Genomic DNA, 16993 nt, shown 5'->3' on the forward strand with positions numbered 1-16993 from the left:
AGTACCCGCGTCTTCGGAGGGCAGACCAGGGGGGTTTTGTAGGGCACCGGGGGGGACACAAGTCCACACAGAAATTTCACCCTCAGCAGCGCGGGGGCGGCCGGGTGCAGTGTAGAAACAAGCGTCGGGTTTGTAATGGAAGTCAATGGGAGATCTAGGGATCTCTTCAGCGCTGCAGGCAGGCAAGGGGGGGATTCCTCGGGGAAACCTCCACTTGGGCAAGGGAGAGGGACTCCTGGGGGTCACTTCTCCAGTGAAAGTCCGGTCCTTCAGGTCCTGGGGGCTGCGGGTGCAGGGTCTCTCCCAGGCGTCGGGACTTTAGGTTCAAAGAGTCGCGGTCAGGGGAAGCCTCGGGATTCCCTCTGCAGGCGGCGCTGTGGGGGCTCAGGGGGGACAGGTTTTGGTACTCACAGTATCAGAGTAGTCCTGGGGTCCCTCCTGAGGTGTCGGATCTCCACCAGCCGAGTCGGGGTCGCCGGGTGCAGTGTTGCAAGTCTCACGCCTTTTGCGGGGAGCTTGCAGGGTTCTTTAAAGCTGCTTCTTGAAACAAAGTTGCAGCTTTTCTTTGGAGCAGGTCCGCTGTCCTCGGGAGTTTCTTGTCTTTTCGAAGCAGGGGCAGTCCTCAGAGGATGTCGAGGTCGCTGGTCCCTTTGGAAGGCGTCGCTGGAGCAGGATCTTTGGAAGGCAGGAGACAGGCCGGTGAGTTTCTGGAGCCAAGGCAGTTGTCGTCTTCTGGTCTTCCTCTGCAGGGGTTTTTCAGCTAGGCAGTCCTTCTTCTTGTAGTTGCAGGAATCTAATTTCTAGGTTCAGGGAGAGCCCTTAAATACTAAATTTAAGGGCGTGTTTAGGTCTGGGGGGTTAGTAGCCAATGGCTACTAGCCCTGAGGGTGGGTACACCCTCTTTGTGCCTCCTCCCGAGGGGAGGGGGTCACATCCCTAATCCTATTGGGGGAATCCTCCATCTGCAAGATGGAGGATTTCTAAAAGTCAGAGTCACCTCAGCTCAGGACACCTTAGGGGCTGTCCTGACTGGCCAGTGACTCCTCCTTGTTTTTCTCATTATTTTCTCCGGCCTTGCCGCCAAAAGTGGGGCCTGGCCGGAGGGGGCGGGCAACTCCACTAGCTGGAGTGTCCTGCTGGGTTGGCACAAAGGAGGTGAGCCTTTGAGGCTCACCGCCAGGTGTGACAATTCCTGCCTGGGGGAGGTGTTAGCATCCCCACCCAGTGCAGGCTTTGTTACTGGCCTCAGAGTGACAAAGGCACTCTCCCCATGGGGCCAGCAACATGTCTCGGTTTGTGGCAGGCTGCTAAAACTAGTCAGCCTACACAGATAGTCGGTTAAGTTTCAGGGGGCACCTCTAAGGTGCCCTCTGGGGTGTATTTTACAATAAAATGTACACTGGCATCAGTGTGCATTTATTGTGCTGAGAAGTTTGATACCAAACTTCCCAGTTTTCAGTGTAGCCATTATGGTGCTGTGGAGTTCGTGTAAAACAGACTCCCAGACCATATACTCTTATGGCTACCCTGCACTTACAATGTCTAAGGTTTTGCTTAGACACAGTAGGGGCACAGTGCTCATGCACTGGTACCCTCACCTATGGTATAGTGCACCCTGCCTTAGGGCTGTAAGGCCTGCTAGAGGGGTGTCTTACCTATACTGCATAGGCAGTGAGAGGCTGGCATGGCACCCTGAGGGGAGTGCCATGTTGACTTACTCATTTTGTTCTCACCAGCACACACAGGCTTGTAAGCAGTGTGTCTGTGCTGAGTGAGGGGTCTCTAGGGTGGCATAAGACATGCTGCAGCCCTTAGAGACCTTTCTTGGCATCAGGGCCCTTGGTACTAGAAGTACCAGTTACAAGGGACTTATCTGAATGCCAGGGTGTGCCAATTGTGGATACAATGGTACATTTTAGGTGAAGGAACACTGGTGCTGGGGCCTGGTTAGCAGGGTCCCAGCACACTTCTCAGTCAAGTCAGCATCAGTATCAGGCAAAAAGTGGGGGGTAACTGCAACAGGGAGCCATTTCTTTACACAAGCCCCCCCCAGCCCACAGGCCAGGAGACTCAGCCAACGCTGGAAGAGTCTTCCTAGTCTGCCAGGCGAGGAAGAGTAGAGGAAATGGCTGGTTTGTTGCAGGGCCTACTCTGCCTTACATCCTCCTGTTCAGGTCATTCCCTCTGGGGAACTGACCCACTTCCACAGTGATAGGACCTAGTCTGAACTGCCTCTTGTCTGTGCTTTTTATGTCTTCACCCATTCTCTCTATTTTTAGGTCAGAGGTATCCACCTCTGCTAATCTTATCTTAGCCAAGGTCACCCCTAGCTTACCCAAAGAGGTTACCCAGAGCTGGAGTAACCCCACCATGACCAACAGGGTCAGGGGGCCTAACTTGTTATTTGGCATGGGGTCAGACCACCATGCCAAGGATAGTGCAGCCATAAAGGCTAACACCCAGCAGAGGCCACTGACAGCTGTCAGTGCCCAGAACCACACCTTTAGCTCTTCACCTAAAAGGGAAGGGGCTAAGTTACAGGCTTCTTTGGGTTCAGGTTGCCTGTCTGCTGTATTGGAGTGGGGGGTTACCACATCTTGTAGTGAACACCCTTCTTCCACTCTTTCTTCTGTTAGCTGAGGAGCCACCCACTCAGGTTTAACAGTTGCCTGACTAGCCAGGACTTCTTGTGGGTCAGGTTGGACTTTATCAGGGCCATTTTTGGAGTTCTCCCCTACTGGAGCAGAATCTCCCTGGCTTGCTGTAACCTTGGCTAAAGGTTGTCCACCCTTCCTACTCTGTTTTCTTTTCTTCTTCTTCTGGGGCCTGCTTGCATTTACTGCAGAGGCAGGACTTCCAGAAACCTTGGGAGAGGACTGGCACTGGACCAGTTCCTCTCTTGAGCTCTGACTAACCTCTGGGTAGTCATTTCCAAGGAGACAATCAAGGGGGAGGTCTGTACTGACTACTACCCTTCTCCAGCTAAGAGTGCCACCCACTTCTATGGGCACTAAAGCCACAGGCCTCTTAGTGACCCTGTCTAGGCTAACTCTTACCCTGGCAGTCTCACCTGGGATGTACTGGTTCGAGAGCACCAGCCTGTCATGCACAATAGTGTGACTGGCACAAGTGTCTCTCAGGGCAGTGGTTGGGATTCCATTCACCAGTAGGTAATGGAAGTGTCTACTTCCCTCTGGAATCTCCAACTCACCTGTTGGGCCCTGTTTCCAGTTGAAGGCTATGAAGACCTCCTCATCTGAGGAGTCATCTCCCATGGCTACACTGGTTACCCCTGGAATTTTGTTCTGGGGTTTGTTTTTGGGACAAGAAGTGTCCTTGGTGTGGTGCCCAGACTGTTTACAGTTGTGGCACCATGCCTTAGTGGCATCCCAGTTCTTACCCTGGTACCCACCTTTGTTTTGGGTTGTGTCTTGGGGCCCACCCACCTGTTCTGGTTTTTGGGGGCCTACAGAGGACTCTTTTTCTTTGTTTCTAGTGTCACCCACTTTCTCCTGGGGAGTTTTTGTAACCCCTTTCTTTTGGTCACCCCCAGTGGAAGTTTTGGTTACCCTAGTCTTGACCCAGTGGTCTGCCTTCTTTCCCAATTCTTGGGGAGAAATTGGACCTAGGTCTACCAGATACTGATGCAACTTTTCATTGAAGCAGTTACTTAAAATGTGTTCTTTCACAAACAAATTATAAAGCCCAACATAGTTACACACTTCATTTCCAGTTAACCAACCATCTAGTGTTTTTACTGAGTAGTCTACAAAATCAACCCAGGTCTGACTCGAGGATTTTTGAGCCCCCCTGAATCTAATTCTATACTCCTCAGTGGAGAATCCAAAGCCCTCAATCAGGGTACCCTTCATGAGGTCATAAGATTCTGCATCTTTTCCAGAGAGTGTGAGGAGTCTATCCCTACACTTTCCAGTGAACATTTCCCAAAGGAGAGCACCCCAGTGAGATCTGTTTACTTTTCTGGTTACACAAGCCCTCTCAAAAGCTGTGAACCATTTGGTGATGTCATCACCATCTTCATATTTTGTTACAATCCCTTTGGGGATTTTTAGGATGTCAGGAGAATCTCTGACCCTATTTAAGTTGCTGCCACCATCGATGGGACCTAGGCCCATCTCTTTTCTTTCCCTTTCTATGGCTAGGATCTGTCTTTCCAAAGCCAATCTTTTGGCCATCCTGGCTAACTGGATGTCCTCTTCACTGGGGCTATCCTCAGTGATTTCAGAGGTGTTGGTCTCTCCTGTGAGGGAACCAGCATCTCTGACTATTATTTTAGGAGTCAGGGTTTGAGGGACCCTGTTCTCCCTAGATAGGACTGGTAGGGGGGAATTGTCCTCCAAGTCACTATCCTCTTCCTCTGAGTTGCCACCCTCAGAGGGGTTGGCCTTTTCAAACTCTGCCAAAAGCTCCTGGAGCTGTATTTTGGTAGGTTTGGGGCCCATTGTTATTTTCTTTAGTTTACAGAGTGACCTTAGCTCTCTCATCTGTAGATGGAGGTAAGGTGTGGTGTCGAGTTCCACCACATTCACATCTGTGCTAGACATTATGCTTCTAAAAGTTGGAATACTTTTTAAGAAACTAAAACTGATTCTAGAATCTAATTCAAACTTTTAACAAACTTTTAAACTCTAAAAGAAATGCTAAACAGGATCTAACACAAGGCCCTAGCAGGTCTTTTAAGAATTTTGAAAACTTTTCAAATTGCAAAAATCAATTTCTAATGACAATTTTGGAATTTGTCGTGTGATCAGGTATTGGCTGAGTAGTCCAGCAAATGCAAAGTCTTGTACCCCACCGCTGATCCACCAATGTAGGAAGTTGGCTCTGTATGTGCTATTTCAAAGTAAGGAATAGCATGCACAGAGTCCAAGGGTTCCCCTTAGAGGTAAAATAGTGGTAAAAATAGATAATACTAATGCTCTATTTTGTGGTAGTGTGGTCGAGCAGTAGGCTTATCCAAGGAGTAGTGTTAAGCATTTGTTGTACATACACATAGACAATAAATGAGGTACACACACTCAGAGACAAATCCAGCCAATAGGTTTTTGTATAGAAAAAATATCTTTTCTTAGTTTATTTTAAGAACCACAGGTTCAAATTCTACATGTAATATCTCATTCGAAAGGTATTGCAGGTAAGTACTTTAGGAACTTCAAATCATCAAAATTGCATGTATACTTTTCAAGTTATTCACAAATAGCTGTTTTAAAAGTGGACACTTAGTGCAATTTTCACAGTTCCTAGGGGAGGTAAGTATTTGTTAGGTTAACCAGGTAAGTAAGACACTTACAGGGCTTAGTTCTTGGTCCAAGGTAGCCCACCGTTGGGGGTTCAGAGCAACCCCAAAGTCACCACACCAGCAGCTCAGGGCCGGTCAGGTGCAGAGTTCAAAGTGGTGCCCAAAACACATAGGCTAGAATGGAGAGAAGGGGGTGCCCCGGTTCCGGTCTGCTTGCAGGTAAGTACCCGCGTCTTCGGAGGGCAGACCAGGGGGGTTTTGTAGGGCACCGGGGGGGACACAAGTCCACACAGAAATTTCACCCTCAGCAGCGCGGGGGCGGCCGGGTGCAGTGTAGAAACAAGCGTCGGGTTTGTAATGGAAGTCAATGGGAGATCTAGGGATCTCTTCAGCGCTGCAGGCAGGCAAGGGGGGGATTCCTCGGGGAAACCTCCACTTGGGCAAGGGAGAGGGACTCCTGGGGGTCACTTCTCCAGTGAAAGTCCGGTCCTTCAGGTCCTGGGGGCTGCGGGTGCAGGGTCTCTCCCAGGCGTCGGGACTTTAGGTTCAAAGAGTCGCGGTCAGGGGAAGCCTCGGGATTCCCTCTGCAGGCGGCGCTGTGGGGGCTCAGGGGGGACAGGTTTTGGTACTCACAGTATCAGAGTAGTCCTGGGGTCCCTCCTGAGGTGTCGGATCTCCACCAGCCGAGTCGGGGTCGCCGGGTGCAGTGTTGCAAGTCTCACGCCTTTTGCGGGGAGCTTGCAGGGTTCTTTAAAGCTGCTTCTTGAAACAAAGTTGCAGCTTTTCTTTGGAGCAGGTCCGTTGTCCTCGGGAGTTTCTTGTCTTTTCGAAGCAGGGGCAGTCCTCAGAGGATGTCGAGGTCGCTGGTCCCTTTGGAAGGCGTCGCTGGAGCAGGATCTTTGGAAGGCAGGAGACAGGCCGGTGAGTTTCTGGAGCCAAGGCAGTTGTCGTCTTCTGGTCTTCCTCTGCAGGGGTTTTTCAGCTAGGCAGTCCTTCTTCTTGTAGTTGCAGGAATCTAATTTCTAGGTTCAGGGAGAGCCCTTAAATACTAAATTTAAGGGCGTGTTTAGGTCTGGGGGGTTAGTAGCCAATGGCTACTAGCCCTGAGGGTGGGTACACCCTCTTTGTGCCTCCTCCCGAGGGGAGGGGGTCACATCCCTAATCCTATTGGGGGAATCCTCCATCTGCAAGATGGAGGATTTCTAAAAGTCAGAGTCACCTCAGCTCAGGACACCTTAGGGGCTGTCCTGACTGGCCAGTGACTCCTCCTTGTTTTTCTCATTATTTTCTCCGGCCTTGCCGCCAAAAGTGGGGCCTGGCCGGAGGGGGCGGGCAACTCCACTAGCTGGAGTGTCCTGCTGGGTTGGCACAAAGGAGGTGAGCCTTTGAGGCTCACCGCCAGGTGTGACAATTCCTGCCTGGGGGAGGTGTTAGCATCCCCACCCAGTGCAGGCTTTGTTACTGGCCTCAGAGTGACAAAGGCACTCTCCCCATGGGGCCAGCAACATGTCTCGGTTTGTGGCAGGCTGCTAAAACTAGTCAGCCTACACAGATAGTCGGTTAAGTTTCAGGGGGCACCTCTAAGGTGCCCTCTGGGGTGTATTTTACAATAAAATGTACACTGGCATCAGTGTGCATTTATTGTGCTGAGAAGTTTGATACCAAACTTCCCAGTTTTCAGTGTAGCCATTATGCTGCTGTGGAGTTCGTGTAAAACAGACTCCCAGACCATATACTCTTATGGCTACCCTGCACTTACAATGTCTAAGGTTTTGCTTAGACACTGTAGGGGCACAGTGCTCATGCACTGGTACTCTCACCTATGGTATAGTGCACCCTGCCTTAGGGCTGTAAGGCCTGCTAGAGGGGTGTCTTACCTATACTGCATAGGCAGTGAGAGGCTGGCATGGCACCCTGAGGGGAGTGCCATGTCGACTTACTCATTTTGTTCTCACCAGCACACACAGGCTTGTAAGCAGTGTGTCTGTGCTGAGTGAGGGGTCTCTAGGGTGGCATAAGACATGCTGCAGCCCTTAGAGACCTTTCTTGGCATCAGGGCCCTTGGTACTAGAAGTACCAGTTACAAGGGACTTATCTGAATGCCAGGGTGTGCCAATTGTGGATACAATGGTACATTTTAGGTGAAGGAACACTGGTGCTGGGGCCTGGTTAGCAGGGTCCCAGCACACTTCTCAGTCAAGTCAGCATCAGTATCAGGCAAAAAGTGGGGGGTAACTGCAACAGGGAGCCATTTCTTTACACATGATCATGGGAGGGCGCCATGTTAACTCGCTGCACTTACGATTAATATCCTACTCGTCACAGCTGGACCTTCCTTCACCCTCAACCCCAAAGTACATCATCGACTATGGACTCCATATTGGTGTCTGTGCCCTCAGCAATGGGCAGGAATGTCTGGGTGCTCGGAGCCCTGAGGCCAGCTCATCCTTCTCTGGAGGAGGGCATCTGCTACCTGTGATGGAACAAGTAAACAGATGCACAAGGAAGCACAGCAGTTTCACTTGGCGTTATTTTCTAACTACACAACTTGAATAGTGTAGTTGGCAACGTTCCTCATGTTCCCTAATAGTTTGCCTACTTCGACTCCCTACTTTTCTGGTGGCCTTTCACATGTGTCCCTCCAAGGTAGCTGCATCTGACCTAAGGTCAGACTCCCACTCTCATTAAAGCTGTGATCCCAGGCAAGAATAGCAAGTCAGAACCCGTGCCATTAGCACCTAAGGTGCAGCTCCTGGCAGCAAGCGGTAACCTAGCTTTGATTACAGTTGAAGGCCCACGTGCAAACGTGAAATACAAACTTAAAACGTGATGATCTAGTCAGTGAAAAGTGCTATGAACTCTGTGCTAACATGAAAGGTCAGGCAGCACGAGTCATTTCAATCTGGCCCCCTGGCTATAGCCAGCCCCTTGTTGCGTTGTTATTTGGATGGCCGAGGCAGGAATATTCATTAACTGTCCGTTTTAATAATGCTCAGTGAAGTTATATATTCCGGTGCAGGTTAAATGCTCCCACTTTTTTAAATAAACACACTTGTTTTCAATTCATTACATTCAACAGCAGTGTTTCTCTCTGCCAGTCCCACAGATCAGAGCAGCAGATGCAGGACTCATTCAGCTTCCGTGGCAGCTGATGTGTTAGAATCCTTGGCATGGCTTAAACATGGGTAAAGCACTTGCCTAGACAGATAATGTTCCAAGGGCAGCCCAACACCTCTACTCAATTCTGTACAGAGGACTAAGGCAGCACAGCAGTGGGCTAGCAAAAGTAGTAAACATGTGCCTTGGGCTGAATAACCCTCCTTGTGATCAGCCAGTGAGATACACACTTTGACAGAGTACAAGTACAAGCCGCCATCTGATTGGCTGATTGCATCTCGGGCTCGGCAGTCTCAGCCTGTGCTGTAATCAGCCAGTCAGAGCCACTGTCACTGGAAACATTTTAGGGGGTGTGGGGTGTCCTGCCATCAATGTTCAATCAGTGAAGTCTTAAAGGTTATAAAAAATCCAAGCACCACCGAAAAGAATAAATGTAGCAATTGACAACGCCCATGCAGTAGGAGAGTGGCATGGGTGTGGTATGTAAGCAGTGGTTAATTTTTAAGCACACTGCACAAATATATTACTGAAGCATGGTGTCATTTATAGACCGCACATTGTCAGTTGAAATGGCCACAAGTTTCCCACTGACATGCAGTTTTACTCATAAAACTACATAGTGTACAAATTATACATGTTGAAAATCATGTTTCTGCAAATAGTTATTGTTTGCTTATCACCAAGCAAAGGGTTCCTTATTAATTGTGATCCTATTAAAATCTTTGTTTCTAAATAATTCAGATATTCAAGGCAATATGATTTCCTAACTGCTGATATATTTTGAAATAATTGCACCGTTAATTTACAAGGCATTTAAGTCTTGTGTTAGGAAAAAACTGATATCCTACAACCTTTTCATTTCTCCCTCCCTGTGCCCTGGCATAATTGTCAGACAGCTCACTTTACAAAATTCTCTAACTTTGCTGTTTAAAGAAAAGTAATCCCAAATCCCACGTGGTAAAATAAGCAGCCGTTTGTCAGAACTAATAACCTGATATTTAACCTCTGACTTTGAACACACAGCAAATAATTGTTCAAAAATACAAAGTAGGCTGGAAAATAACATGAGTAGTAAGGTATGTGGCCCCTAAATCTGCCAGTTTTTCGTTCCCAATACTGATTTCACTGTTAAGTTGTATTCCAAGCTGAATAACCTTAGTATGTTCTTCTCTGAATTCAAAATAGTTTATTACCTTGTGCATACATCTGTTCTCACTGTTGGTGTTGATGTAGTGTTCTGGTTGCATTCAATGGATGTAGATACCAGTCAGCATTTGTGCTGCAGAATATCTACTTGTTATTCTCCACAGTGAGAAGAGGATTATTGTTGTACATTGAAGCATGTGTTTGTTGTTCCAAAATCATATTTTTCAGAGTTTATATGTGCTGGCGAAGGGACTTGTCATCTTAATCAAGGCAAAAAGTGTGTTGAACTTCAACAGTCCTTGCTTGCCACAAAAATGATGACCTAACTCCTCCGAATAAACACTATCTTGCAGCAGCTACTAAGCATGTTTGAGGCACTCCTAGTAAACTCTGTGTACTCCACTTTGATTAATTACCTTAAAGCCTTGCACCCAGATTCTGTACTTCTGGAGCATATTATCTGTGTATGATTATCACAAGCAAAACTAAAACCACCATTAGCGCTTGTTTCCGGTCCAGGGAGGACCTGGCCTGGCGGTTCTTGCTGGACTGCTCCCACGTGGAGCAGGGTCAAGACTGATTCGCCTTTTCCTGAGTCCAGACTGGGGTGGCATAGTGGGCAAAAAAACAAAGGATTGGGGTGTGGAGCTCGACCATTGAGATTTATTCAAGCATTCCATCCATCACCTTGTTGTCTTTAACTCGTGCTACGCTCAACACAAACACAGGAGGGAGAAATAAGGATAGCGGGACTGAAATCAAGCGTGTGCTTCTTACCCTCACATGGCTTCAAGCACGTCGGGCAGCAAACCCTTCTGGGATAAACGGGACAAGTTGTGAACAGAAATCTTCAAAGTGCTTAATAAGTTGATTAGCTTTTATTTGTCCAGAGCTTCTCTTTATTTTTTATTTTTTTGCACTGTGCTGCTGGTTTCTCTGGGTGTTGTTTTGATAATCAGACAATTCCATCAGGCAAAGCAGTCAGTGTGAATGTGCGAAAGACACTGGGCTGTTTAAATTACACAAGGCAAGGGGTTGGGGTCTGCCTTTCTCACATGCAACTGCTCGCATTATTGTTTGGAATCCTGTCTTCAAAGGCGGCATGGCTGGATGAATCATTGTCGTGTTTAAATGAAACGTCCTAGCTCAGTCAGCATGTAGAAGCACAAGGAACCCACAATATGCTGTTAGTATTTGCATATAAATAACCTCCACAAGACAATGTATTTATACAGCCCTAAATATTTTTTTTATTTTTTTTTATAAAAGCTGAATATGTTCTTACTATTACTTGTCATATAAAGGTACTCCATTTTTCAACCTCAGGATGGAAGCCCAAGCTTGCGTTTGGTAAATGCCACTGCTGTTCAGCATAGGGTGACCACCTGGCACTGAGCCAAATTCTGGACAGGACTGTAAAAAATTCAGGACAAAGGGTCAAAATTCAGGACAAAGGGTCAAAATTCAGGACAAAATTTCAAGAACAAACGTCCGTTTTACAGACACACGCAAGAGAGGCCATGCCTCACTATGTTGTCAGTGCATTTATTTACTCTTTTTTAACATAGCACTATTTATTCACTGTGGACCTTTTGTGATTGCCTCCTGGTGTGCTACATTCAGGCATCACATTACGTCCTTGTTCAGTAGTAAATGAATGCCCTTCACGGCAAGGCCATCACCCCTACCCAAATCTACCCGATCTTTCCTGAAGAGAAAGTAAGAGCAAAATTTTGATTGTTTCTGAACATTTCAAAACCCCTGGCAAACAGTTTGGGAAACATTAAGGTAATTAACCTTATGCTAGTTTAAACAAATTGAACAAAAACATCTGGCTTACCCCAACCGCCCATGGACATTCTCCGGTCAACTCCTTACTTACAACCACCTTAAATAATCATTAAGTGCCCTATTTCATGTCTGCTACCTAGCACTAACCCTACAAGAGGTGTGCCAGAACCTCTGTACCATAGGAAATGGTGGCAAACTGATGGAATGGGTGTACAGACCTACCCTGCAACATGGAAACCACTCCAGGTCTTCTTGTCATACTGCCTGGGTGATTGATGTACCAAACCTCTGCAAGATATGGACTAAAATACTGGACTTTCCCCACAAAGTATCCCACAGCTGTCACTTTAAGTAAATTCATAGTGCTTCCTTGTGAATGCATTCTGCCCGTTGCTTGCATTGGCCTTGTGGTTTGTAACTCACAATTTGTTGCTTTCAATTTGCTGGCTTTATTTGTTTTAGGCTATGCAGCTTTAATTCCTCCCTTCCCTTGCCAAAACCTTATTTACAGTATCCTGCTGAGTGCTCCCTTTCTGTAAACAGGCCTGTAAATCTTGTTCTTATCTTATCATATTTGCTGTGCATTCAAAGAACAAAGTCAAATGTCAGGCTCTGTCTTCGGTGGGAACTTAGTGTTTACTTTCCTTTCTCTGACTTCAAAGTGAGAAGATTTATGCGACAATCTTGCTGGATACTGGGGTTAGGAAAGAGTTTTTTCTATCACATGACAACATTTAAATAGACTTCAGAAGATATCAGAATTAGAAGTACAAATCAAGCACATTTTTGTTAATTCTGAACTGTGCTGGAAACAAATACCTTTACATGATTAAAACAAATCATTGCATTAGGTGATGCAATTTCCACACATCATGGTCTCTGCACAATATAGTTTGATTTGAAATACTTTATATCTGTGCAAATGTAATGGTCATTTCAATCAAAAATGTGTTGTCTGTAATGGCAGTGTGTTACCACACCATGCATGCTCCACTCCACTCTGCTCTGCACCACTCCACACCACTGCACCCTACTCTGTATCACTCCACTTTACGCCACTCCATGCCACTGCACTCTTCTCCATTTGGAACCACTCCACATTATACCACTGCTCTCTATGCTACTTCACACTATGCCTCTCTACTCTACTCTGTATTACTCTTCTCTAAGCCACTGCACTTTACGCCTCTCTACACCACTGCGCTCTGCTCGTCTGCACGCCATACCACTCCAGTCTAGGCAACACCAATCTAATCCGCACAACTCCACTCTCTGCCACTCTGCAACGCTGCACTGTACTCCACTGCACTCTAAGCTAATACACTCTATGCTAATGCACTTTACTCTGTAACACTCAACTCTATGCCCCTGCACTCTACATTAATACACTGTACATTATTCTAATCTACTCTGCACCTCTGCACTCTATGCCACGGCTCTCTACACTACTTTACTCTATGCCATCACAATCTATGCCACTTTATGCAACTCCACTCTAACCTGCACTTCTCCACTCTAAACCACCTCACTCTACTGTGAAATAATCTACTTAATGCCACTGCATTCTCTGCCACTGCACTCTACCCTGCACCTCTCCACTCTAAGCAACTGCACTCTACTCTGAAACAATCTATTATACGCCACTGTACTCTATAAAACTCTGACCACTGCACTCTAGTTCAATGCACTCTACACCACTGCAAGCTGACACTCTGCAACACTGCTCTGGCCGCCACTATACTCTACACCACTCTGCTCTGTACTACTGCATTTTGCACCAATATACTCTATTCCACTGCATTCTATGCCACTCTACTCTGCCCAATGTCACTCTATGCAACTGCACAGCCCTTTACTCTGCACCACTGTACTCTATGCCACTGTTCTCTGTACCACTCTACACCACTGCACTGGCACTCTACTCTGCAACTCTGCACTCTACACCACTCTACTCTGTCACTGCACTCTAGGCACTATACTCTACTCTACACCACTCTACAATACTCCACTCTAAACCACTACACTCTATGCCACATGAGTCTACTCTGCACTCTGACACTGCACCACTCTGCATTACTGCACTCTCTGCTACTCTATTGTATGCCACTCTACTCCACTGCACTCTATGTAACTCTACCCCATGCCATTCTATGCCACTGCACTCTGCGCCAATGCACTCTAAACAACTGCACGCCACTGCCCTCTACTCTGTACCACTGTACTCTACGCCACTGCTCTGTGCCACTCTACTCCACAAAACATCACTGCACTGACACTCTACTCTGCAGTGTTGCACTCTCCACCACCGTACTATACACCAATGAACTATGTACTACTGCATTCTATGCCACTCTACTCTGCATCACTCCACTCTACAGCACTTCGCCCTACTCTGCACCACTCTACACTACTGCTCTCTCTGCCACTCTATTGTATGCCACTCTACTCCACTGCACTCTACACCACTCTACTCTATCCCATGCCACTCCATGCCACTGCACTCTAAACCACTGCACTCTACGCTAACGCACTCTAAACAACTGCACTGTACCCCACTGCACTGTACTTTGCACCAATGGGCTCTACGCCACTGCTCCTATGCTACTCTACTCCACTCCACACCACTATGCCACTAGCTTTAAGCCATGCTGAACAGCAGCTACTCTGGTGTATAACATGGCTAATGGCTAAAACACATTAGCAAAGCCAATAATAACTCTTTCGTAGATGAGACCAACTGGCTTTGCAAATGTTTGTTAGTACTATGAGGTACCGAGGTACCTGAAAGAACTGTAAAAAATACAATTACATTATAATAAAGGCTGCTACAAAATGCGCAAATACATTTCGGTTAAATAAAAAAAAAAAAGCGCTTCTCAAATACAGATTTGAATAATATACAGTTTATACCTAGTGCTAAAAAAATGTTATAACACTCCATTAAAACCACACACTCCACAGCTCACCTTGAAAAACCATTACAATGCCTCTCTGAAAGAAATATCTTTGCCACCAGAAAACTTCAAGTGGCTCCTTTTAGTAAAGTCAACACAGGTTTTCAAGCCCCTTTGTATTTGCAGATTTACCAGTGGCCCACATTTGCATGTGTTTAGGGAAGGAGACCCCCTGGCAAGAAGGCCTTTTCTTATCTGTCTGCCCCTCCCTCCCTCAGAGCACAGGAGACCCCCGCCTTCCAGCCCAGCTGGGAAAACTCCTCTGCCCGTAATTTCGCCCTGCCTCCGTTGCCCTTTAGCTGAAAGGCTCAAATTACGGACAAATGCCGTCCGTTAAAACTTTCATCACGGACAACGGACGGCAGGGCGGAATTACGGACAGTCCGTGAAATTTACGGACGGGTGGTCACCCTAGTTCAGCATGGCTAAAATAACTAACATATTAGCAGTGCGTATTTCTCTGATTGATGTGACCTATTGGCTTTGCCAATGCTTGTTTATGATTTCTGTCACCAGTGACCATTTTTGAGACATGACTTTGGTTGTCTTGCATGCAGACCTGTACAAAAAAACCTAGAATGAAACTCGTACATATTTTTTCTCTAGGCAACGTTTCTTTTTCTTTTCCTAATCCGGAGTGCCTGGGTTGTCTTTAGAGGCTGTGGATTGTCTGGCATTGAAAGGATGACATATTGCCCTTTACCTGCTATAGCTGAATCCTTACTCTTTACCCACAGTAGCTCACCCACAAATAGTTCTTCGTTTAATGCTCTTGTTGAAAACAACCTTTTTGTTCACTAAGTTTTCTCACTTCGTCTTGTCTTCTGGCTGATAATTCTGTTCAGCTGTTGTATCTCAGGTGCTTTATTCATGTTCACAATAAGCAATATATATATTTTGTATGCTGGTGAAGGGGTCGCTGTCAGCATAACATTATTTCATATTCTAACATGCATATTGGCAATACTTTGTTAGAACTATATTAGTTTTGTCAGGAAGGGAACTTTAATTTTTACATTCTTTATACATGGGAAGATTCGTTTTAATTGTATGTCACTATATACACTTCAGTCCGCTATGTTTTATTCAGTTACAGTTGTCTGGCTTAAAACTATATACTCATTATTAATTTCAGTTAAATGCCATAAAAAGGAATGTGTTTGTTGTTACTACTGAAAATCGCATACCAATGTTCAAGAGTTTTATTATAGGAAGTATTTTTTTGTCCCCTGGCAGGATCATAGGGTGAGGCTGCAGCGTATGGTGGATTGTGCTCCAAGAAACTTGGCTCTAACATCAGATGAAAAACGAAAGGAAACATTGACTTTATTTTGCAAAGAAAGGATTTCACCAGCACTTTGTGGAAGAGCATTGACAATAGTATTGGAAATTGAGTCTGTGGTATAAAAATGGTTTGCAGCGGTTTGTAAAAGAATGGTAGCAGCAAAGCCTGTATCTGACAAACATCTATAGCTGCCTGACACTGGTGCCCGTCACTGAAACCTGGCACTGGCCTCTTTACTGAGCCCTGATGCTACCAACATCCTACTGAAGTCTAGCACGGTCCAATCCTCACTGATACCTGGCGCTGGGCGCTCTTCTACAATGCTTGGGAACGGCAACTCACTAACAAGTGTTGATCTACCCTGTGCTTTGCCAGAGATCTCACAGGCGGTAAAGCAATTTGTAGAAAAGGCTAATGTTGGGTGTGCATCAGATCATGATTCTGACTCTGAATATGCTTGTGAAGCACCGGACTCTTATGAAGAGCCTTCCTCTTGCAGCACACCTCGTGTAAGCTTTGAACAGGGCAGTGATTTGCAGTCTGTGGACTCTGCCCTATCAGCAGATGATTCATCCCTTCCTGAAGTGACTCTTCTACCAGAATCTGTGAAGTGGGTAAGTTGTTTTGGTTCATGAACTTATCATTGAGATGTAAAGACCTCAGTAAACTCTCTCTCTCTCTCTCTCTCTATATATATATATATATATGTTCGATGGCATCTGTCGCTGTAGATACGCATGTTCTGCAATAGCTCGCCATCTGGTGTTGGGCCGGAGTGTTACAAGTTGTTTTTCTTCGAAGAAGTCTTTCGAGTCACGGGACCGAGTGACTCCTCCTTTTGTCTCCATTGCGCATGGGCGTCGACTCCATCTTCGATTGTTTTTTTTCCGCCATCGGGTTCGGACGTGTTCCTGTCGCTCCGAGTTTCGGAACGGAAAAAATAGTTAATTTCGGAAGATTTTCGTCGGTATTGTTGCGTTCGGGATCGGCGTACTTAGATTCAACACCGCATCGAAGATCGAAGAGCTCCGGTGCCCTTCTGGGTAGTTTTTCGATCCTCCGTCGGGGCCTGGTCGGCCCGACCGCGTGCTGAGGAACGCCGATGGAACGGACCCCGTTCCGTTTCTGCCCCAAATGCCACAATAAATACCCCTACACAGACCAACACTTGGTCTGCAACCTGTGCCTGTCACCTGAGCACAGCGAAGACACCTGCGAGGCCTGTCGTGCGTTCCGGTCCCGAAAAACACTCCGAGACCGTCGAGCCAGAAGACTTCAAATGGCGTCCGCACCGACAGCCCAACGGGAGTTCGAGGAACAGGAAGAAGAAGGTACCTTCTCGATCCAAGACTCAGACTCCGAAGGATTCGACGACACACAAACCGTGAGTAAGACGTCGAAAACCACACAAAGAAACATTTACAAGGCCCAGGGGACGCC

At 46.7% G+C, this 16993-nt stretch overlaps 1 protein-coding gene and 1 long non-coding RNA gene across 3 annotated transcripts in view; one reads left to right on the plus strand and one right to left on the minus strand.

The window, feature by feature from the left end:
• LOC138250551 (uncharacterized) overlaps nucleotides 1–16993 on the plus strand; it is a 235957-nt gene that overhangs the window by 33856 nt on the left and 185108 nt on the right. For both annotated transcript variants that reach the window (XM_069205551.1, XM_069205541.1), the window contains exon 2: nucleotides 15505–16167. In XM_069205551.1, the coding sequence (XP_069061652.1) occupies nucleotides 15874–16167 (294 nt within the window). In that variant the 5' untranslated portion in view covers nucleotides 15505–15873. The remainder of the gene's footprint in view (nucleotides 1–15504; nucleotides 16168–16993) is intronic.
• LOC138250561 (uncharacterized) overlaps nucleotides 1–16993 on the minus strand; it is a 200948-nt gene that overhangs the window by 32422 nt on the left and 151533 nt on the right. Inside the window, exon 2 of the long non-coding RNA XR_011194986.1 lies at nucleotides 10809–10936. This is a non-coding gene — a long non-coding RNA (uncharacterized lncRNA). The remainder of the gene's footprint in view (nucleotides 1–10808; nucleotides 10937–16993) is intronic.

The sequence above is a fragment of the Pleurodeles waltl genome, chromosome 1_2 (genome assembly GCF_031143425.1).
Source record: "Pleurodeles waltl isolate 20211129_DDA chromosome 1_2, aPleWal1.hap1.20221129, whole genome shotgun sequence".
Lineage (NCBI taxonomy): Eukaryota > Metazoa > Chordata > Amphibia > Caudata > Salamandridae > Pleurodeles > Pleurodeles waltl.